At 52.3% G+C, this 22,251-nt stretch overlaps 1 protein-coding gene across 1 annotated transcript in view; it reads right to left on the bottom strand.

Moving 5' to 3' along the window:
- Positions 1–5,130: 5,130 nt before the first annotated feature.
- The window catches only part of MYO1F (myosin IF), a 58,338-nt gene continuing 41,217 nt past the window's right edge, over positions 5,131–22,251 (bottom strand). The window contains exons 18-28 of the mRNA XM_037992497.2: positions 21,859–21,957; positions 21,612–21,756; positions 15,365–15,479; positions 15,103–15,272; positions 12,380–12,525; positions 11,835–11,981; positions 11,492–11,640; positions 10,133–10,231; positions 6,334–6,529; positions 6,077–6,246; positions 5,131–5,621 (exon numbers count right to left, since the gene is read on the bottom strand). Coding sequence (XP_037848425.1) covers positions 5,545–5,621; positions 6,077–6,246; positions 6,334–6,529; positions 10,133–10,231; positions 11,492–11,640; positions 11,835–11,981; positions 12,380–12,525; positions 15,103–15,272; positions 15,365–15,479; positions 21,612–21,756; positions 21,859–21,957 — 1,513 coding nt within the window. The 3' untranslated portion in view covers positions 5,131–5,544. The remainder of the gene's footprint in view (positions 5,622–6,076; positions 6,247–6,333; positions 6,530–10,132; positions 10,232–11,491; positions 11,641–11,834; positions 11,982–12,379; positions 12,526–15,102; positions 15,273–15,364; positions 15,480–21,611; positions 21,757–21,858; positions 21,958–22,251) is intronic.

Raw genomic sequence — 22,251 nt, 5'->3', positions numbered from 1 at the left:
CCTCAGCCTCCCTAGTAGCTGGTACTAAAGGTATGTGCTACCACACCCAGCTAATTTTTATATTTTTTGTAGAGATGGGGTTTTGTCACGTTGCCCAGGATGGTCTAGAACTTCTGGGCTCAAGTAATCTACCCGCGTCAGCCTCCCAAAGTGTTGGGATTTCAGGTATGAGCTACTGTATCCAGCCCCCTATGGGCTTTTATATGCAGAGAATACCTTTAGGAGATATTTAAAAACTAGGGAGAGGAACAGGGATGTTTGAGTGGGAGAGAGACTGAGTTTTCACTTTTATGTTTTTTTAATTAAGAAAATTTTTGGGGGGCTGGGCGCGGTGGCTCAAGCCTGTAATCCCAGCACTTTGGGAGGCCGAAACGGGTGGATCACAAGGTCAGGAGATTGAGACCATCCTGGCTAACATGGTGAAACCCCGTCTCTACTAAAAAATACAAAAAACTAGCCGGGCGAGGTGGTGGGCGCCTGTAGTCCCAGCTACTCGGGAGGCTGAGGCAGGAGAATGGCGTGAACCCGGGAGGCGGAGCTTGCAGTGAGCTGAGATCCGGCCACTGCACTCCAGCCTGGGCTACAGAGCGAGACTCCGTCTCAAAAAAAAAAAAGAAAAAAAATTTTCTGTTCAGGCGTGGTGTCTCAAGCCTGCAATCCCAGCACTTTGGGAGGCTGAGGTGGGAGGATCGCTTGAGACCAGAATTTAGAGGCTGCAGTGAGCTGTGTTCATGCCACTGCACTCCTTCCTGGGCAACAGAGCAAGACCGTGTCTCTAAGAAAATAAAACAAAAGGCCAGGCATGGTGGCTTACGCCTGTAATCCCAGCACTTTGGGAGTCTTAGGCGGGTGGATTACAAGGTCAGGAGTTCGAGAACAGCCTGACCAACATGGTGAAACCCCATCTCTACTAAAAATACAAAAATTAGCCGGGCATGGTGGCGCCTTCGTGTAATCCTAGCTACTCGGGAGGCTGAGGCAGGAGAATCGCTTGAACCTGGGAGGCAGAGGTTGTGGTGAGCCAAGATTGCGCCACTGCACTCCAGCCTGGGTGACAGAGCGAGACTCCATCTCAAAAATACATACATACATACATACATATAAGAGTAAAACAAAAATAAACAAATTAAAATTTTTTCTTTTAATTATTCAGTTAAAAACTCATTTGCTTTAAAAAACAAAGATTTTAATGTAGGGTGAGGGGGTGTGTGTGTGTGTGTGTGTGTGCAGGGGAGGCTAGTGCAATCTGGCGAAGGATGGGGTGAGGCAGCAGAAGACACAGGGACCCAAGGAAGGAAGGGAGAGGAGGGACCGGACTTAAGAAATTTTGTAAAAGAGTCAACAGGATGTGGGGTGAGCAGCAGGCAGGGCAGACATGACTGAGGTCTGCAGTCTGAAGATGCCTGTAACCTAGATAGGAGATGATATCTGTTAGCATATGCTAAACCTTTAAGATAATGGCCCATGGGGCCGTGCACAGTGGCTCACACCTGTAATCACAGCACTTTGGGAGGGTGATGTGGGATCATGATTTGAGTCCAGGAATCCAAGGCTGCAGGGAGCTATGATCATACCACTGCATTCCAGTCTGGGGCAACAGAGTGAAACCCTGTCTCAAAACAACAGCAACGAGAATCAGATGCTGGAGTGCAGTGGTGCGTGCCTGTAATCTCAGATACTGGGGGAGGGCTGAAGTGGGAGGATTGCAGGAGCCCAGGTGGTCGAGACCAGCCTGAGCAACACAGTGAGACCCCATCTTCAAAATCTTCAAATTAAAAAAAAAAAAAAAAAAGGAAATTCAGAGATGGAAAGCACCAGGGTCATTCGAGGGATTGCTAAATACTTTTGTGTCATCATTGAGCAATAAAATGGCCCTTGAGACCCAGTTGCAGCCTTGAGGATTTTTTCCAGCCATGCTCAGCTTCCCAAGACAGCCACAGAAGGGAGAATAGATTCTGCAGAAGGCTCTCCTGGCCAGTCTTGCTGTGTGTGTGTGTGTGTGTGTGTGTGTGTGTGTGTGTGTGTGTCAGAGTCTTGTTCTGTCACCCAGACGAGTGCAGTGGCACAACTTTGGCTCACGCAACCTCCACCTCCTGGGCTCAAGCAATTCTCCTGCCTCAGCCTCCAGAGTAGCTGGGACTATAGTCATGTGCATCACGCCCAGCTAATTTTTGTATTTTTAGTAGAGATGGGGTTTCACCATGTGGGTCAGGCTGGTCTCGAACTCCTTATTTCAAGCGATGTGCCCGCCTCAGCCTCCCAAAGCCCTGGGATTACAGGCGTGAGCCACTGTGCCCGGCCGCTAGTCTTGCTTTGATTCCTGGCTGTACTGAGGATTCCCGATGCCCCATTCTCCAGTTGGGTATTCTGTGCCTGAAGTTTGCTCATCACAGCTTAAATCACTCTGTGCAGTGCTTGTCAACCAAATCCGCTGAGACCGACCCTCTCCCACCTTCCTGACTCCTGCTGCAACGCCCATTCTACCTCTGAATTCCCCTCTTCTGTGGGCCAGTCCTGACCTCACCAGTCGGCCCCATCTCTACGGGACTGGCTTCTCTTTGAGGGGCTGAGTGCGGAGTGGGTGTCCATATTATAAAGCTAGAATTTATTATTATTATTATTATTATTTATTAGAGAGACAGGGTTTAGCTGTGTTGCCCAGGCTGGAGTACAATGTTGCAATTGCAGCTCACTGCAGCCTGGACCCGCTGGGCTCAAGTGATCCTCCCACCTCAGCCTCCTGAGTATCTGGGAATACAGGCATGCACCACGACACTAGCTTTTTTTTTTTTTTTTTGAGATGGAGTCTCGCTCTGTCACCCAGGCTGGAGTGCAGTGGTGTGATCTCAGCTCACTGCTGCAACCTCCGCCTCCCAGGTTCAAGCAATTATCCTACCTTAGCCTCCTGAGTAGCTGCGACCACAAGTGTGCACCACCGCGCCTGGCTAATTTTTTTTGTAGTTTTAGCAGAGATGGGGTTTCACCTTGTTAGCCAGGATGGTCTCGATCTCCTGACCTCGTGATCTGCCTACCTTGGCCTCCCAAAGTGCTGGGATTACAGGCGTGAGTCACTGTGCCCAGCCAATTTTAAAATTTTTTGTAGTGACAGGGTATTAGTAGGTTGCCTACCTTGGCCTCCCAAAGTGCTGAGATTACAGGCGTGAGTCACTGTGCCCAGCCAATTTTAAAATTTTTTTGTAGTGACAGGGTATTAGTAGGATCCAAGGCAGGAGGATTACTTAGGTGGTCAAACCTTAAGTGATCCTCCTGCCTTGGCCTCCCAAAGTGCTGGGATTACAGCTGTGAGGTACCATGCTTGGCCAGGATTTGATTTATTTGAGTATTAGAGATGGTCTTGTTGGGTTGCCCAGGCTGTAGCACAGTGATATGATCATAGCTAACTTCAGCCTTGAACTCCTGAGATCAAGTGATCCTCCATCCTCGGCCTCACAAAGTGCTGGGACTACAGGCATGCACCACCGCTCCCAAAATTCAGGAATTTTTTTTTTTTTTTAAGACAGAGTCTCACTGTATTGCTCAGGCTGGAGTTCCATGGTGCAATCTTGGCTCACTGCAACCTCCACCTCCTGCCTCAGCCTCTCAAGTATCTGGACCTACAGGCACATTCCATCACGCCCAGCTAATTTTAGTATTTTCAGTAGAGACATGGTTTCACCATGTTGGCCAGGCTGGTCTTGAACTCCTGAGCTCAGATGATCTGCCCGCCTTGGCCTCCCAAAGTGCTGGGATTACAGGCATGAGCCTCCCAAAGTGCTGGGATTACAGGCATGAGCCACTGCACCCAGCCCAAAATTCAGGATCTTTAGGCTCAGACCATAGCAGGACTCCCAGCAGGTTCCAACTGCCCTTGCAGGGAGCCCTAGAATGCTGAGACTCCAGCAGGAAATGAGGGCTCTTAAATGTCAGAACTTGTCTTGACCCCAGTTGGGTGAAGACTAAGAGGGCACAGACATAGGATTGGTGGGCAGGGGGCAGGAGTGACCCAGAGTGCATTGAGGGTGGGAGCAGGTGGGACCTGCCTCTCTCCACAGGTCCCAGATGGATTTGGTGGCTATAGCTTCAAGACTAACAGGACCTGCTGGACCATTTGGGATACAGTTTCTGGAAGGGAAATTGAGACAAATTCTTTCTTTTCTTTTCTTTCTTTCTTTTCTGAGACGGAGTCTTGCTCTGTCGCCCAGGCTGGAATACAGTGGCGCGATCTCGGCTCACCGCAACCTCCGCCTCACGGGTTCAAGCGATTCTCCTGCCTCAGCCTTCTGAGTAGCTGGGATCACAGGTGCCCACCACCACGCCTGGCTATTTTTTTTTTTTTTTTTTTTGTGAGATGGAGTCTCACTCTGTCATCTAGGCTGGAGTGCAATGGCACAATCTTGGCTTACTGCAACCTTCACTCCCGGGTTCAAGCAATTCTCCTGCCTCAGCCTCCCGAGTAGCTGGGATTACAGGTGCCCACCACCATACTCGGATAATTTTTGTATTGTTAGTAGAGATGGGGTTTCATCATGTTGGCCAGGCTGGTCTCGAACTCCTGACCTCATGATCCACCTGCCTTGGCTTCCCAAAGTGCCAGGATTATAGGCGTGAACCACTGTGCCTGGCCATGACAATTTCTTTTTTTTTTTTCGAGATGGAGTCTGGCTCTGTTGCCCAGGCTGGAGTGCAGTGGCGTGATCTTGGCTCATGGCAACCTCTGCCTCCCGGGTTCAAGCGATTCTCCTGCTTCAGCCTCCCCAGTAGCTGGGATTACAGGCAGGCACCACCATACCCAGCTAATTTTTTTTTTTTTTAAATTTTTAGTAGAAACAGGGTTTTGTCATGTTATCCAAGCTAGCTGGTCTTGAACTCCTGATCTCAAGTGATCCATCTGCCTCCACCTCCCAAAGCACTGGGATTACGGGTGTGACCCACCGCACCCGGCCCAAACTGGGACAAATTCAAGCTTTGTGGCCACATATGAATACAAGGCTTGGCTCTGTGCAGTGTTGGGTCAGTGAACCTCTTTGAACCTCCATTGTTCCACCTGTAAGATGGGGTCCTTCACAGCTGCTACCTCACGGGGTTGTGAAAACACTGTTCTTTTTGGGCACGTAGTAAGTTAACTCATGCTTTCACCTGGCAAATATTTATTGCCTTAGTGATGACAGAATGAGCAAAGTCACGCTTGTCAACGACCCCTCCCCCCAACTGTGCCTGGCACTTTGCCAACAGCACAGGACTCAAGACTCATTTCTTAATCACATGGCAGTTGGGAGGTAGATTCTGCTGTTAGTCCCGTTTGACACACGCAGAAGTGGAGAATGGGCAGCGGGTGTGATGTTGGGGGAAGACCAGGGCCCAGGGGCGGGGGCTGCAGCAGTGACTCACAGACCCATGGCCTGGGCAGGACTGGAGGCCATAGGACTGGACTTTTAGGCCATTGCAGCCCAGGTAAACGAGGCTCTCATTGGCAGGGCCTGGCTTCCCACCAGGCAGGCAGGCAGACAGGCGGGCAAAAGAGAAGGCAGAATCCCAGGGCCCAGCTCAGATCTTCTCCACGTAGTTTCCTGGGAAAAGGCCCTCCTGGCCATGAAGCCGGCCCTTCCACCAGCCCGAGGAATCTGTGGGAGAGAGGAAAGCTTGAGGTGCCCCTAGCTGGCCCTGGAGAAAGCTCTCATGCCTGCTCCGTCTGTCTTGTTCATGGGGTCTCCCTAATGTTATCCAGGCTGGTCTTGAACTCCTGGGCTTAAGCCATCCTCCTGCCTCAGCCTCCCAAAATGCTGGGATTACAGGTGTGAGCCACTGCATCCGGCCATTTCCACTCTTACAATTTTTTTTGGTAAATCTTTTGGAGAGATGGGGTCTTGCTAGGTTGCCCAGGCTTGTCTCAAACTCCTGACCTCAAGTGATCTTTCTGCCTCGGCCACCCAAAGTGCTAGGATTACAGGCATGAGCCACCTCACCCATCTGTTATCTCTGTTCTCCCCTGGGGAGGGTGTACAGTGGTGGGGTCTGCCTGGTGATGTCAGGGTTCTTACCACTCCCCTCACCCCAGCTTCTGCCCTGGTACACACACCTTCCATGAGGATCTCGATGACCTCGTTCACATTGAAGCTCAGCTCGTCCACATCTTGGCCGACATACTGGTATAGTGCCCGGCACCTGGGGCCATGTGTCCGAGGCTGGGGCTTGGGTCGGCCCACACCAGGCACTGGCCGTTGCCCCACACTGCGCTTCCTCTGCATGCTGTGAGCACAGGGGGTTTGAGTCACAGCCCCAGACACTCCCCTACCCCCTACTCACTTCCTGGGGCTGCCCTCCCACCCCACCTACCCGGCCATGCCCTGGTCAGGCACGTTGAGGAATTCTGTGTTGTGCTCTGAGGGCAGCTGTGCCCGGGGTCGTCTGCTAGCTCCCAGGGATGTGGACGGAGGGCCCCGGGGAGGCCGGTGGGAGCTCCCTCCAGACATGATCTCCAGGGGCAGGGGGCCCCCTCTGGCAGAGGGGGGCACCCCATTGCGATCCATGCCTGTGGCAGGAGCAAGGATGAAGACATGTATTAGGGTGATGCTAGGAGGATTTGAGGAGGACTTGGCTCCAAGTTCCCAGTATGAGGGAGGAGATTGCCATGCTCTCAACCCAGTGTGGTAAGGATTGGGCTAGACGGAGGGGCTCTGGGGCTAGGAGGGCCTAGACAGAGGCTTTTTTTTTTTTTTTTGAGATGGAGTCTCGCTCTGTCACCCAGGCTGGAGTGCAGTGGCGCAATCTCGGCTCACTGCAAGCTCCGCCTCCCGGGTTTGTGCCATTCTCCTGCCTCAGCCTCCTGAATAGCTGGGACTACAGGCACCTGCCACCACGCCCAGCTAATTTTTTTGTATTTTTAGTAGAGATGGGGTTTCACTATGTTTGCCAGGATGGTCTCGATCTCCTGACCTCGTGATCGGCCCACCTCGGCCTTCCAAAGTGCTGGGATTACAGGCGTGAGCCACTGCACCTGGCCAACAGACGCCTTTTTTTTTTTTTTTTTTTTTTTGAGACGGAGTCTCGCTCTGTCACGCAGGCTGGAGTGCAGTGGCTGGATCTCAGCTCACTGCAAGCTCCGCCTCCCGGGTTCACGCCATTCTCCTGCCTCAGCCTCCTGAGTAGCTGGGACTACAGGCGCCCGCCACCACGCCCGGCTAGTTTTTTTTTTGTATTTTTTAGTAGAGACGGGGTTTCACCGTGTTAGCCAGGATGGTCTCGATCTCCTGACCTCGTGATCCACCTGTCTCGGCCTCCCAAAGTGCTGGGATTACAGGCTTGAGCCACCGCGCCCGGCCATTTTTTTTTTTTTTTTTTTTTTTTTTTTTTTTTGAGACGGAGTCTTGCTCTGTCGCCCAGGCTGGAGTGCTGTGGCGGGATCTCAACTCACTGCAAGCTCCGCCTCCCGGGTTCCCGCCATTCTCCTGCCTCAGCCTCCCGAGTAGCTGGGACTACAGGCGCCCGCCACCTCACCTGGCTAGTTTTTTGTATTTTTTAGTAGAGACGGGGTTTCACCGTGTTAGCCAGGATGGTCTCGATCTCCTGACCTCATGATCCGCCCGTCTCGGCCTCCCAAAGTGCTGGGATTACAGGCTTGAGCCACCGCGCCCGGCCCAACAGACGCTTTTTTAAGAATAATTTTTAAATTATTTTTTACTTTTATTTGTTTATTTTGAGACATGGTCTCACTCTTGCCCAGGCTGGAGTGCAATGGTACAATCGTAGCTCACTGCAACTCTGATGTCCTGGGCTCAATCAATCCTCCCTCCTTAGCCTCCTCTTAGGGGCAGCTGGGACTACAGGTATGCTCCACTATGCCCAGTTGATTTTTATAATTTTTAAAGTAGAGATGGGATCTCACTATGTTGACCAGGCTGGTCTCAAACTCCTGGCCTCAGGCAATCCTCCCACTTCAGCCTCCCAACATGCTGGTTTTATAGGCATGCACCACTGCACTTGGCCTTATTTATTTTTTATTTGTTTAGAGACAGGTTTTGTTCTGTGGCCCAAGATGGAGTGCAGTGGTGAGATCATAGCTCACTGCAGCCTCCAACTCCAAGGCTCACATGCTATCCTCCCCTCTCAGCCTCCTAAATAGCTGGGACTACAGGCACACACCACCTTGCCCAGCTAATTTAAAAAGAATTTTTAGGTCAGGCACGGTGGCTCAAGTCTGTGATCCTAGCACTTTGGGAGGTCAAGGTGGGAGATCATGAGGTCAGGAGTTCGTGACAAGTCTGGCCAACGTAGTGAAACTCCATCTCTACTAAAAATACAAAAATTAGCCAGGCATGGTGGTGCACGCCTGTAGTCCCAGCTACTTGGGAGGCTGAGGCAGGAGAACTGCTTCAACCCGGGAGGTGGAGGTTACAGTGAGCCAAGATCACGCCACTGCACTCCAGCCTGGGCAACAGAGCGAGACTCAGTCTCAAAAGAAAAAAGAAAAGAAAAGGCCAGGCGCGGTGGCTCACACCTGTAATCTCAGCACTTTGGGAGGCCTAGGTGGGTGGATCACGAGGTCAGGAGTTCAAGACCAGCCTGGCCAACATGGTGAAACCCTGTCCCTACTAAAGATAAAAAAAAATTAGTTGGGCATGGTGATGCATGCCTGTAATCCCAGCTACTCGGGAGGCTGAGGCAGGAGAATCTCTTGAACCCGGAAGGCAGAGGTTGCAGTGCGCTGAGACTGCACCATTGCACTCCAGCCTGGGCGACAGTGCTAGACTCTGTCTCAAAAAAAAAAAAAAAAAAAAAAAAAAAAAGGCTGGGCATGGTGGCACATGCCTGTCGTCCCAGCTACTCAGGAGGCTGAGGCAGAATTGCTTGAACCCGGGAGGTGGATGTTGCAGTGAGCCAAGATCGTGCCACTGCACTCCAGACTGGGTGATAGAGCGAGGCTCTGTCTCGAAAAAAAAAAAAAAGAATTTTTAGTAGAGACGGGATCTGGCTATGTTGCCCAGGCTGATCTTGAACTCAAGTGATCCTCCTGCCTTGGCCTCCAAGAGTGCTGGGATTAGAGGTATGAGCCACCTGGCTGGGCCAGGAGCAGCTTTGCAGGGGCAAGTTTCCCTCCTCCTCTCCTCTGTAGAAGGGCTTCTGTGGGTAAGTCTTGGTGGATACATAAGAGCTCAACAAATGGAATGGGAATTTGAGAGAGTAGTAGAGAAATGGTCCAAAGGCCTGGAGGTAAGAATAAATTTGGTGAGTTGGGAAAATAAGATGTAGTTTGAGGCCAGGCACTGTGGCTCACACCTGTTAATCCCAGCACTATGGGAGGCCGAGACGGGTGGATCACCTGAGGTCAGGAGTTTGAGACAAGCCTGGCCAGCGTGGTGAAACCCTGCCTCTACTAAAACGATACAAAAATTAGCCGGGCGTGGTGGTGGTTGCCTGTAACTCAGCTACTCAGGAGGCTGAGGCAGGAGAATCGCTTGAATCCAGGAGGCGGAGGTTGCAGTGAGCTGAGATTTTGCCACTGCACCCCAGCCTGGGAGACAAGAGTTGGACTGCGTCTCAAGCAAACAAACAAACAAACAAAAAACAAAAAAAGAGGCTGGGCACTGTGGCTCATGCCTGTAATCCCAGCACTTTGGGAGGCCAAGGCGGGAGGCTCATGAGGTCAGGAGATCGAGACCATCCTGGCTAACACGGTGAAACCCCGTCTCTACTAAAAATACAAAAAACTAGCTGGGCATGGTGGCGGGCACCTGTAGTCCCAGCTATTCGGGAGGCTGAGGCAGGAGAATGGCACGAACCCGGGAGGCGGAGCTTGCAGTGAGTCGAGATAGTGCCACTGCACTCCAGCCTGGGCGTCAGAGGGAGACTCCATCTCAAAAACAAACAAACAAACAAACAGATGTAGTTTGCAGGGCAGGAGTGTAGGGTAGGAGGAGAGAAGATGTCAGTGGTTAGCTGGGTTTGGGTTTTGAAGGGCTCTGAATGCCAAACTAAGTTTAGCCTTTATTCTACGGGAGACGTGGAGCTATGGAGAGTTCTGGACAGAGAAGTAAGTGGTAAACTGTATTTGTTAGATTTCGTTTGCTGAAGGTCTGGTTTAGGCCATGGGACCCACAAAACACAAGGGAAGACAGCAAGGGACGCAGCTCCTCACCTCTCGGGGGCCCAGGGGCCGCCCGGGTAGGGGCCGCCCGGGTAGGGGCCTGGGACAACCTCCGAGGTCTTCCCTTGGCCATTCCCTTCCGCGTAGGCTCTGAAAGAAGAGTGTCAGGGATTTGAGTGATAGACAACGCTCTTTGCCCCGCCCACAAGTCTAGTCCATTCTGAAGTTACGCCGCACTCGGCCCCCTCAGACTCTCCCATTAGCACCGCCCCTTAGGTACAGGTACATTGGCTCCGCCCACTAATTGGCCTCGCCCCCAAGTGCCTCACACCTCACTGGCGTTGCTCTTTGGGCCCGCCCACTTTAGGACATTCCTTCCTCGCTACCGGGTTCCAGGGTTGCCGCTTTGGCCACACCCCTCTACATTTCTCGCCCCCGCATTGGTCATGTCTTCCCCTTAACAGCCTTTCTCTCTCTCTAGACCCGCCCCTTCCTTGCTGTTGCCCACTCTGGTCCATCCTGCTGGCTCCGCCCCCACTGTTTTGATTGGTTCCCTCCATGGTCACGTCCCGCCTCCACATTTCACGCCCACTCATTGGTTGCAGCCTTTCTTTAAAAGTCTCTCTCTCTGGCCGGGCGCGGTGGCTCACGCCTGTAATCCCAGCACTTTGGGAAGCCGAGGCGGGTGGATCATGAGGTCAGGAGTTCAAGACCATCCTGGCCAAGATGGTGAAACCCTGTCTCTACTAAAACCACAAAAATTAGCCGGGCGCGGTGGCAGGCGCTTGTAATCCCGGCTACTCGGGAGGCTGAGGCAAGAGAATCGCTTGAACCCGGGTGGCGGAGGTTGTGGTGAGCCAAGATCGTGCCACTGCACTCCAGCCTGGGCGACAGAACAGAATGAGACTCCGTCTCAAAACAAAAACAAAAACAAAAAAACAGGCTGGGCCGCGCGCGGTGGCTCAAGCCTGTAATCCCAGCACTTTGGGAGGCCGAGACGGGCGGATCACGAGGTCAGGAGATCGAGACCATCCTGGCGAACACGGTGAAACCCCGTCTCTACTAAAAAATACAAAAACCTAGCCGGGCGCGGTGGCGGGCACTTGTAGTCCCAGCTACTCGGGAGGCTGAGGCAGGAGAATGGCGTGAACCCGGGAAGCGGAGCTTGCAGTGAGCCGAGATCTGGCCACTGCACTCCAGCCTGGGCGACAGAGCGAGACTCCATCTCAAAAAAAAAACCTCAAAAACCTCAAAAAAGTCTCTCTTTCTCTCTCCCTCTAGACCCTCCCCTTCCTGGCCTTCGTCCACTCTTAACCAGCCTCGCTGGCCCCGCCCCCTCCCCGTCTCTGAAGCCTTCATTGGTCCGCTCTCTTGCCCCGCCTCCTCTGCCCTAGTTCCGCGCAGACTCACTGGAGCTCTTGGGCAGCCCATCGCCAACGCTGACGGTGAGGGTCCGACCGCCAACCTTGAGCACCGCCAAGTCGCCGGAGCCGCGGGAGAAGGTGACGCTGCGGGTGCCGCCACCGCCCCAGCCCTCCTTCTTCACCCGGAACTGTAGTCTGTTGGGAGAGAAGAAAGCTTGGGGGCGCGGGCCGGGGTCCCCCGCCCCATCCCACCCTCGCTGTTCCGGGGCAGGGGCGGGGCCGGGGCCGGGGCCGGGGCCGAGGCGCAGTTCGGCCGGGTAGGTGGAGCGGGAGAGGGTGCGCCGCGCCGAGACCACCCCGAGATGGTGCTGGGGTTGGCGGGGCCGTACGTGTCGCTGAAGGTGAGGGGCAGGGGCCTCCGAGTCGCCTCCTCGAAGCGCTTGCACAGAAGGCTGACGAACTCGGTCTTGAAGACGCTCTCCAGGAAGCTGTCGACGGCGTCCTCTTGGAGGATGAAGAAGTCGTCCTGTCGCGTGCTGGGGAGGGGCGGGTGAGAGGGTCAGGTAGGACACAGGTGAGGGCGACAGGTGAGAGTGACAGGTGAAGGTGGCTGAAGGTGGATTTAGGGAAGGGTCAGTTAAGGGCCAAGTCAGGGGTGACCAGGTAGGAGAAAAAGAGGGATGTGGCAAGGAGTGGAGAGGTGGTTACAAAAGAGGGCCAGGTGAGGTCTAGTAAGAGGGTAAGGTGCAGGACAGAAGCTTTTGGCTAAGAATCATGAGCGTAGGGGGCAGGTGACCATGACAGGTGGGGTCATGAGAGGGCTACAGGCATGGCACCAGGTAAGATTGTCAGGGTAACAGACAGGGTCACTAGAATGAGGGCAGCCAGGGGACAGGTGCGAGTGACTGTGCAGCAGGTAGGGACCTGGCTTCACCTGAGGGAGACTCCCCGCAGAGCCTGGATGTCCAGCTTCTTCTTCAAGACTTCACGAACCTGGCCCTTCTCGGGTCCCTTCTTCACCTTCTCTCGCCCAATCACATACACACACTTGGGCGTCAGGATCAAGTCTCGCTTGATGGGCTGCAGGGATGCAGGATTAGAGGCCAGTGTCTGCAGCCTGGCCAGCCTGGCCACAGAGGGCCCACCCCAGGCAGAGGAGTGGTGCTGGCAGGTCAGGTGAGGAGGGTGAGATCCCTCCAGGTGAAGGTGTATGAGTCGTCTGTTTGTTTTGTGGACAGGGTCTCACTCTGTAGCCCGGGCTGGAGTGCAGTGGTGCCATCATAACTCACTGCAACCTCCCCCTTCCGGGCTTGAGTGATCCACCAGCCTCAGCCTCCTGAGTAGCTGGGACCACAGGTGCACACCACCATGCCCAGCTAATTTTGGTATTTTTTGTAGAATCAGGGTTTTGCCCTGTTGCCCAGGCTGGTCTTGAACTCCTGAGCCCAAGCAAACTGTCCTCCTTAGCCTCCCAAAAGTTTGAGATTACAGGTGTGCGCCACCACACCTGGCCATGAGTTGTTATATAAGAGACAGAAGGAGGACCAGGCGCCGTGGCTCACGCCTATAATCCCAGCACTTTGGGAGGCCAAGGTGGGCGGATTACGAGGTCAGGAGTTCGAAACCAGGCTGACCAACATGGTGAAACCCTGTTGCTACTAAAAATACAAAAATTAACTGGGCGTGGTGGCGGACACCTGTAGTCCCACCTACCCAGGAGGCTGAGGCAAGAGAATCGCTTGAACCCAGGAGGCGGAGATTGCAATGAGCTGCGATCCTGCCACTGCACTCCAGCCTGGGTGACAGAGCAAGACTCCATCTCAAAAACAAATAAAACAGATTGGGCGCGGTGGCTCACGCCTGTAATCCCAGCACTTTGGGAGGTCGAGGCGGGCGGATCACGAGTTCAGGAGATCGTGACCGTCCTGGCTAACACCATGAAACCCCATCTCTACTAAAAACACAAAAAATTAGCCGGGTGTGGTGGCGGGCGCCTGTAGTCCCAGCTACTTGGGAGGCTGAGGCAGGAGAATCGCTTGAGCCCCGGAGGCAGAAGTTGCAGTGAGCCAAGGTTGTGCCACTGCACTCCAGCCTGGGTGACAGAACAAGATTCTGACTCATACACACAAAAGAGCAAAACTGCGTCTCAAACAACCAACCAACCAAACAACAACAAAAACAGAAGGAGGTCAGGTGGGAATGTGTTGGTTGGTTGGTTTGGGTCAGTGAACAGGTGCTGGGTAGGTAAGGCAGCTGCTGGACATGGGTGCCCGGGCCAGATGAGAGCACTTAGACCAGGCGAAAGTGCTTGGGCCATGTGAGTGTAGCCAGCTCAGGTGAAGGTATTATGGTTCAGGTGAGGGTGTACAAGTCAGGTAAATAAGAGTATCTGCATCATGAGAGGAAGTGAGCAGGTGCGTATCTGAACTCTATGAGTTTGTACAGGAAGGCAGGTGAATGTGCAAGCTGGTTGAGCTGGCCTGCGCTCAAGAGTTCTCTGGGTCTAGTGGGGATACCTGTCTCGGTGAAAACATTTCAGGTGATGGTATACAGGTCACCTGAGAGGGCATACCTGCCACATAGACCTGTCCAAAGCAGGTGTGTGGATCAGGTGAAGATACCCAACACGGTATGTCATACCTGCCACATAGACCTCTCCAAAGCAGATGTGTGGATCAGGTGAAGACACCCAACACTGTATGTATGGTATGTGAGGTTGTACAGATCATGTGAGGAGGCGTCTGCCACATAAAACTTGTTCAAGGTAGGTGAGGGTGTCCAGGCCATATGAGAATATCCATCCAGGTAAAGATGGTATATAGGTTATCTCAGTGTGTACCTGCCACACAGAGGCCTGTCTAAGGTGGGTAGGGTGAGTTACTGGGCTAGGTGACTCTCTGGAACATGAGATGTGGGTGAAGTGAGGGTGTACCTGGCCCGCCCAGGTACAAGTGAGGGTAAACAGGCCAAGTCTGGGTGTACTTCTGGACAAGAGAGTCCAGGCTAGGTGATTAGAGTACACCTAGGTTTAGGGCTGTCTGGGGCAGAAGAGGATGTGTCTGTTGGTGGAGCTGCCCAGCTGTCTATGCCAAGCATGAGTGCACCGGTCAGGTGGTGTATCTCTGTAGACAGCACGTACCTATGGACTAGGCTCCCTGGGCCAGGTGAGAGTGTACCTGTGGACAGGTGTATCTGGGCCAGGTGAAGGTATGTCTAATTTCCAGGTTGAAGGGAGAGTGTACCTAATGGATGGGCGTGTCTAGGATAGGTGAGGGTGGCCCTGTGGTCGGGGCTTCTGGACAAAGTGAATGAATGTGAGATTGTGGAGAGATGCATCTGGCCAGGGGTGTATCTGACAGGTGTGTCTGGGCTACAAGTGCATGTTTGATGGACAGCTGTGTCTGCCATACTTGAGTATATACCTGTGGGCAGGTGTGTCTATGCCAGATGAGGGTATACTTGTGATGGAACAGATGGATCTAGTCTGGGGGATCTAAGCCTGTGGGCAGGTGCATGTGGGCCAGGTGAGGGTGTACCTGTGATGGAACAGATAGATCTAGGCTGGGGGATATCTGGCTGTGGGCAGGTGCTTCTGGGCCAGGTGAGGGTGCCAGGCTGTAGCCAAGGTCTTGCCATGCCCACCCACTAGTGTCTCACCTTGAAGCGGCGGTCGTACTTGGTGACCGAGTCAGCGAAGTCCACCCGCTCCCTCTTGCCCAGGAACTGACGCAGCTCGGGCCGCTCCTCCAGCCCCAGGTAGTCCCCGACGAAGTTCCGGTTGATGCTGTTGCGCCTCCGCTCCTTCTTGTTCAGCAGGATGTTGGAAGCTGCGGGGACAGAGGGTGGAGGGCAGAGCTCCTGACGCAGCTCCTCCAGGTCCTTGCGCCCCCACCCTGGCTGTGTACCCAAAGCCTCTCACCTTCCTCCCGCATCTCCTCATACTTCCGGACAGCCACGTGGCGCCGCCAGGCCTTCTGGATGGTTCGGGCAAAGCCGTCGAACTTTCGCTCTCGCACCTCCTCCAGGAGGAAAAGCTGGGCGGGGGTCGGGGGGTCAAGGGTGAATCCTGGTGTCTCCCCAGGGCCTGCAGTTCCGGGTTTTCCCTGGGTTTGCCCTACTCACACGCTTTTGCTCACCCACCCCCACACACGTGCTAATTTTTTTTTTAAGAGGCGGGGTCTTTGTAGTGACACTTAATGAAAAAGAAAAGAAGAAAAAGGGGCCAGGTGCAGTGGCTCATCATGCCTGTAGTCCTAGCACTTCGGGAGGCCAAGGCAGGTGGATCACCTGAGGTCAGGAGTTGGAGAGGAGTCTGACCAACATGGTGAAACCCCATCTCTACTAAAAGTGCAAAAAGAAATTAACTGGGCGTGGTGGTAGACGCCTGTAATCCCAGCTACTCGGAAGCCTGAGGCAGGAGAATCACTTGAACCCGGGAGGCGGAGGTTGCAGTGAGCTGAGATCACACCATTGCACCCCAGCCTGGGCACCAAGAGCAAACTCCATCTCAAAAAAACGAAACAAAAAACAAAAGCAAAAACAAACTGGTGACTCACGCCTATAATCCCAGCACTTTGGGAGGCTGAGGTGGGAGGATCACCTGAGGTCAGGAGTTTGAGGTCAGCCTGATAAACATGGAGAAACCCCATCTCTACTAAAAATACTAAATTAGCTGGGCATGGTGGCGCATGCCTGTAATCCCAGCTACTCAGGAGGCTGAGGCAGGAGAATCACTTGAACCCGGGAGGTGGAGGTTGCGGTGAGCTGAGATCGTGCCATTGCACTCCAGCCTGGGCAACAAGAGCAAAACTTCATCTCAAAAAAAGAAAATAAAAGACAGGGTCTCGCTCTGTCGTCCAGACTGGAGTGTAGTGGGGCAGTCACAGCTCACTGCAGCTTCAACCTCTTGGGTTCAAGTGATCCTCCCACCTCTGCCTCCTGAGTAGCTGGGACTACAGCTGTGAGCCACCATGCCCAGCTAATTTTGTAGTGATGTGGCCTTGCCACGTTGCCCAGGCTGGCAAAATTTTTTATCTTCCTCCAAATGACTGGACCTCCCCGTGGGTCTCTTCCCATGTGGGGTACACACTTCTGCATTACATGATAACAGTGAGTCACTAGCTTCAGATCACAGCTGTGCCATTTACTACCTGTGTGCTCTTGCCAGAAACAGTATAACGTCATGGTTTCTCACGCTGTTACTATAGATAGTGTACACCATCTTTGAGGTACACCCCCGTGTCAGAGATGGTAAAAATAGGAACCAGTGTGCATCTTGGAAAACCAATAAAATATAGTAAATATGAAAATCTGGCCAGGCGCAGTGGCTCACGCCTGTAATCCCAGCACTTTGGGAGGCCGAGGTGGGCGGATCACCTGAGGTCAAGAGTTTGAGACCAGCCTGGCCAACATGGTGAAACCCCATCTCTACTAGTAATGTAAAAATGAGCCAGCTGTGCTGGCACATGCCTGTCATCCCAGCTACTTGGGAGGCTGAGGCAGGAGAATCACTTGAACCTGGGAGGTGGCGGTTGCAGTGAGCAGAGATTGTGCCACTGCATTCCAGCCTGGGCAACAGAGCGAGACTCAGTCCCCCGCTCCTCCACCCCCCAGTAAAAGGAAAGAATGAAACTCCATCTGAAAAAAAAAAAAAAAGGAAAATCTGATTTGTAGGACTGTGATGTGACTGGCAACTGTGTGGCTGGGCAGTGTACAACCTGCACAACCATCTGTGGCAGGCCCAGAAAGGAAGCTTTTGCAGAAAGCAGAGAAACGGTTTTGTGTTGTAAGAGTCTAGGCCCAGAGGGGACTTAGAGAATGAGTTACATTACAGCAAGTGAAAGTGCAAACTCTGAGAGGAATGTCTACTCATTTGGAATAATAGCAGGTGAACAAGGTGAGGAACCCACTGGATATTAAAATGCTGTAAATCTATAGTAATAAAAACAGTAGCATATCTGTCAGAGAATAGAACGATTAACTGGAATAGGGCAGATGCTTGAGAAACATCCTCATTCAAAGAGAAACTGTGATCAAAGGGACAATATTGCCAACTAGTGAAGATGGGAAATAATGCAAATATAGGCCGGGTGTGAAGGCTCATGCCTCTAATCCCAACACTTTTGGAGGCTAAGATGGGAGCGTCGTTGAGCCCAGGAGTTCAAGACCAGCCTGGGCAACATAGAAAGAACCCGTGTGGCTGGGCACGGTGGCTCAAGCCTGTAATCCCAGCACTTTGGGAGGCTGAGACGGGCGGATCACGAGGTCAGAAGATCGAGACCATCCTGGCTAACACGGTGAAACCCCGTCTCTACTAAGAAATACAAAAAACTAGCCGGGCGAGGTGGCGGGCGCCTGTAGTCCCAGCTACTCGGGAGGCTGAGGCCGGAGAATGGTGTGAACCCGGGAGGCGGAGCTTGCAGTGAGCTGAGATCCGGCCACTGCACTCCAGCCTGGGCTACAGAGCGAGACTCCGTCTCAAAAAAAAAAAAAAAAGAAAGAACCCGTGTGTACAAAAAATAAACAAAAATTAGCCAAGGGTGTTGGCATGCATATGTAGTCCCAGCTGCTCCAGAGGCTGAGGTGGGAGGATTGTTTGAGCCCAGGAGGTTGAGGCTGCTGGGAGCTGTGATGGTGCCACTGCACTTCAGCCTGAGAGACAGAGTGAGACCCTGTCTCAGGAAAGAAACAAAAAATCTATATATCTATATCTATACACACATATACACACACACACACACACACACACAATTGGGCTTTAGGAAAATTAGCACTTCACCCAGAGTGCTTTCACAAGTCCATAGATAGCGCATTGCTGCTAAGAGCCTTGCTGCCCGCTCTGCTGACCAAAGTCATTTTCATTTTTTAGAGACAGGGTCTGTGTTGCCCAGGCTGGAGTGCAGTGGTGTGATCTCGGCTCCCAGGCTCTAGGGATCCTCCCACCTCAGCGGCTCAAGTAGCTGGGACTAAAAGGCACACGCCACCATGCCTGGCTAATTCTTGTATTTTTATTTATTTATTTTTTTTGGTAGAGATGGGGTTTTGCCATGTTGCCCAGGCTGGTCTGGAACTCCTGGGCTCAAGCAGTGCACCAGCCTTGACCTCCCAAAGTGCTGGGATTATAGGCGTGAGCCAGCGTGCCCAGCTTCAGATTCTTCTTCATCTCCTTCTCCTTCTCCTACCCCTCCCCTTCCCCCTCCTCCTCCTCCTCCTCCTCCTCCTTTTTCTTTCTTTTTTTTTTTTTTTTTTTTTTGAGATGGAGTCTTGCTCTGCTGCCCAGGCTGGAGTGCAGTGGCGTGATCTTGGCTCACTGCAAGTTCCGTCTCCTGGGTTCGCGCCATTCTCCGGCCTCAGCCTCCCAAGTAACTGGGACTACAGGCGCCCGCCACCACGCCTGGCTAATTTTTTTGTATTTTTTTAGTAGAGACGGGTTTCATCGTGTTAGCCAGGATGGTCTCAATCTCCTGACCTCATGATCCGCCCACCTTGGCCTTCCTAAGTGCTGGGATTACAGGCATGAGCCAGCATGCCCAGCCTCAGATTCTTCTTTAAAGCCTTTAGAGAGTATGGCCATCCCAGCACCTTGATTTTGGACTTCTGACCTGCAGAACTGTGAGAGAATAAATTGTTGTTGTGTTAAGCCATGGAGTTTGTGGTACTTTGTTTCAGCCGTCCCAGCAAACTATTGTAATATACTTAGGATGCTGGGCCACAAAGGCCAACAGCCAGATAAAATGTTTGAAGATGGCCAAACCATGTTCATAAGAAAATCAAAATAGGGGCCGGACACAGTGACTCCTGCCTATAATCCCAGCACTTTGGTAGGCTGAGGTGGGCGGATCACTTGAGGTCAGGAGACCAGCCTGGCCAACAGGGTGAAAACCCATCTCTACTAAAAACACAAAAATTAGCCAGGTATGATGGCAGGCGCCTGTAATCCCAGCTACTTGGGAGGCTGAGGCAGGAGAATTGCTTGAACCAGGAAGGTGGATGTTGCGGTCAGCCAAGATCGCACCATTCCACTTTAGCCTGGGTGACAGAGCGAGACTCTGTCTAAAAAAAAAAAAAAAAGATCCCAACATAAAATACATTTTTGGTTGAGAAAGGCTCCAACTCCATGAAGCTAATGTAATTTCTTGATTACTTTTTAAATGTAGTACAGTTAAACTGTTGGCTATTTTTCTTCTATTTTCCCTTTTTTTTCTTTTCTTTTTTTTTTTTTTCTCGGAGTCTCACTTTGTCCCCCAGGCTGGAGTGCAGTGGCGTGATCTTAGCTCACTGCAACCTCTGCCTCCCAGGTTTGAGCAATTCTCCTGCTTTAGCCTCCCAGGTAGCTGGGATTACAGGCATGTTATCATGCCCGGCTTATTTTGTATTTTTAGTAGAGATGGTGTTTCCCCATGTTGACCAGGCTGGTCTCGAACTCCTAACCTCAGGTGATCCACCACCTTGGCCTCCCAAAGTGCTGGGATTACAGTTGTGAGCCACTGCACCTGGCCTTTTCTTCTATTTTCATTTTACTAAATTTTTTACTTTTTTTGAGATAGGAGTCTCACTCTGTTGCCCAGACTAGAGTGCAGTGGTGCGATCTCGGCTCACTGCAACCTCTGCCTCCTGGGTTCAAGTGATTCTCCTGCCTCAGGCTCCTGAGTTGCTGGGACTACAGGTGCGCACCACCACACTCGGCTAATTTTTTGTATTTGTAGTAGAGACAGGGTTTCGCCATGTTGGTCAGGCTGGTCTTGAACTCCTGACCTTGTGATCTACCTGCCTCGGCTTCCCAAAGTGTTGAGATTACAGGCGTGAGCCGCCGCGCCTGGCTTATTTTACTAAAATTAAACTACTGTTGACCAGGCTAGAGTGCAGTGGCATGATCTTGGCTCACTGCAACCTCCGCCTCCTGGGTTAAAGTGATTCTTCTGCTCAATCTTCTGAGTAGCTGGGATTACAGGTGTGTACCACCACACCTGACTAATTTTTGTAATTTTAATGGAGAAAGGGTTTCACCGTGTTGGCCAGGCTGGTCTCGAACTCCTGACCTCAAATGATCCACCCGCCTCAGCCTCCCAAATAGCTGGGATTACAGGTGTGAGCCACTGCGCCTGGCCAGTAAAATTATTTTCATCAGGATCATTTTCCTTCTTTTATAAATATTCAGTCTGTCTTTGTTGCTGATGTTCTTGTAAGATTTTACCACTAAACATCTGCCGTTGTGAATTTCATTATTTCTACCCTGTCCGTCTTCTCCAAATCTAAATCTATAGACTGAAATTTTTGTCTAAATTAAATTTTACTTTATATAGTCTTTGCTGGTGATAGTTATTTTTCTTTTTTCCTTTTTCTTTTTGTCTTTTGTAGAGACAGGGTCTCACTATGTTTCCCAGGCTGGTCTCGAACTCCTGGCTTCAAACCATCCTTCTGCCTCAGCCTCCCAAAGCACTGATATTATAGGCATATTATAGGCATGAACTACCATACCTGACCTGGTGCTAGTTTTTTTTGTTTGTTTGTTTGTTTTTTTGCCTTTTTTCTGTTCTATGTCAAATTTTTTGGTCTGTTTCTTTCAGAGTGTCTCTGTCAGTCTCTTTCTCTGTATCTCTCAATTTCTCAATCGCAGTCTTTCTTTTTTTTGAGATGGAGTCTCTCTCTTTCACCCAGGCTGGAGTGCAGTGGCGCAATCTCAGCTCACTGCAAGCTCCACCTCCTGGGTTCACGCCATTCTCCTGCCTCAGCCTCCCGAGTAGCTGGGACCACAGGCGCCCACCACCACGCCCAGCTAAATATTTTTTTGTCTTTTTAGTAGAGATGGGGTTTCACCGTGTTAGCCAGGATGGTCTCGATTTCCTGACCTTGTGATCCGCCTGCCTCAGCCTCCCAAAGTGCTGGGATTACAGGCGTGAGCCACCGTGCCTAGCGATCATAGTCTTTCTTAATCTCTCGCTCGGTCTCTTACTTTCAGTCTATTAATCTCTCAATTGCTTTCTCAATTTCTCTCTCAATCTCTCTCTCAATTTCTCTGTCAGTGCCTCTCTCTCAGTCTGTTTCTCAATCTCTCAGTCTTAATCTGTCTCCCTCCATCTCTCTCTCTCTGTCTCTCTCAGTCCCTCCCTATACCTTTCTCTCTCTTCCCCTCTCCCTCCTTCTCTGCCTGTCCCTCAAACACTCACCGACTCTGGGTTCTTGACAAAGACCTTAGTGCTCCCCATCTGGTACTGGTCGGGCTCCATGTTGACCGCCCGAAGCAGATGCTGGACGCCCTGGCGTTCGTCCCCACGCCACCGCGGCCACGTCTCAGGGGTCAGAATGGCATACCTGGGGGCGGAGGGCTGGGGTGTGGAAGTGCTCATAACAGACAGGCCCGGCCGGGTGTTCTGATGGGGGCGATGGTGAGGGCGGGAGTGGGGGGCTCCTCACCTCTGCAGGAACTTGGCGAACTGGCGGCGGTAGGCGAAGCCGGCTCTGCGCACCCTGATGTTCTCCTTCAGGCCCAGGTATTCCACCTGGTGCTTGACCCTGTTGGGGAGGGTAGGCTGAGTCCCCTCGGGGTGGGGAGTCACCAGTCCTGGGGGTGGGTGCGAGGTGCTGGAGTTGGGGGGTCTGGAGGGATCTGGATTCATGCTGGGGGAAGTTTGGGGGGTGAGTTCTGTGGTCTGGGGGTGCTTCAGGGGTCAGCCTGGGGACTGGGGGGAGGGATCTTGTCCTGACGGTCCCTTCTGGGGTCAGTTCCACAGGTGGGGGATGGCGGGAGGGGTTGTGCTAGTCCCTGGGTCATCCTACAGGAGGTCAGGGAGGTGTGTAGGTCAGTTC

The sequence above is a fragment of the Chlorocebus sabaeus genome, chromosome 6 (genome assembly GCF_047675955.1).
Source record: "Chlorocebus sabaeus isolate Y175 chromosome 6, mChlSab1.0.hap1, whole genome shotgun sequence".
Classification (NCBI taxonomy): Eukaryota; Metazoa; Chordata; class Mammalia; order Primates; family Cercopithecidae; genus Chlorocebus; species Chlorocebus sabaeus.
This window is presented reverse-complemented; position numbering and strand designations above follow the sequence as displayed.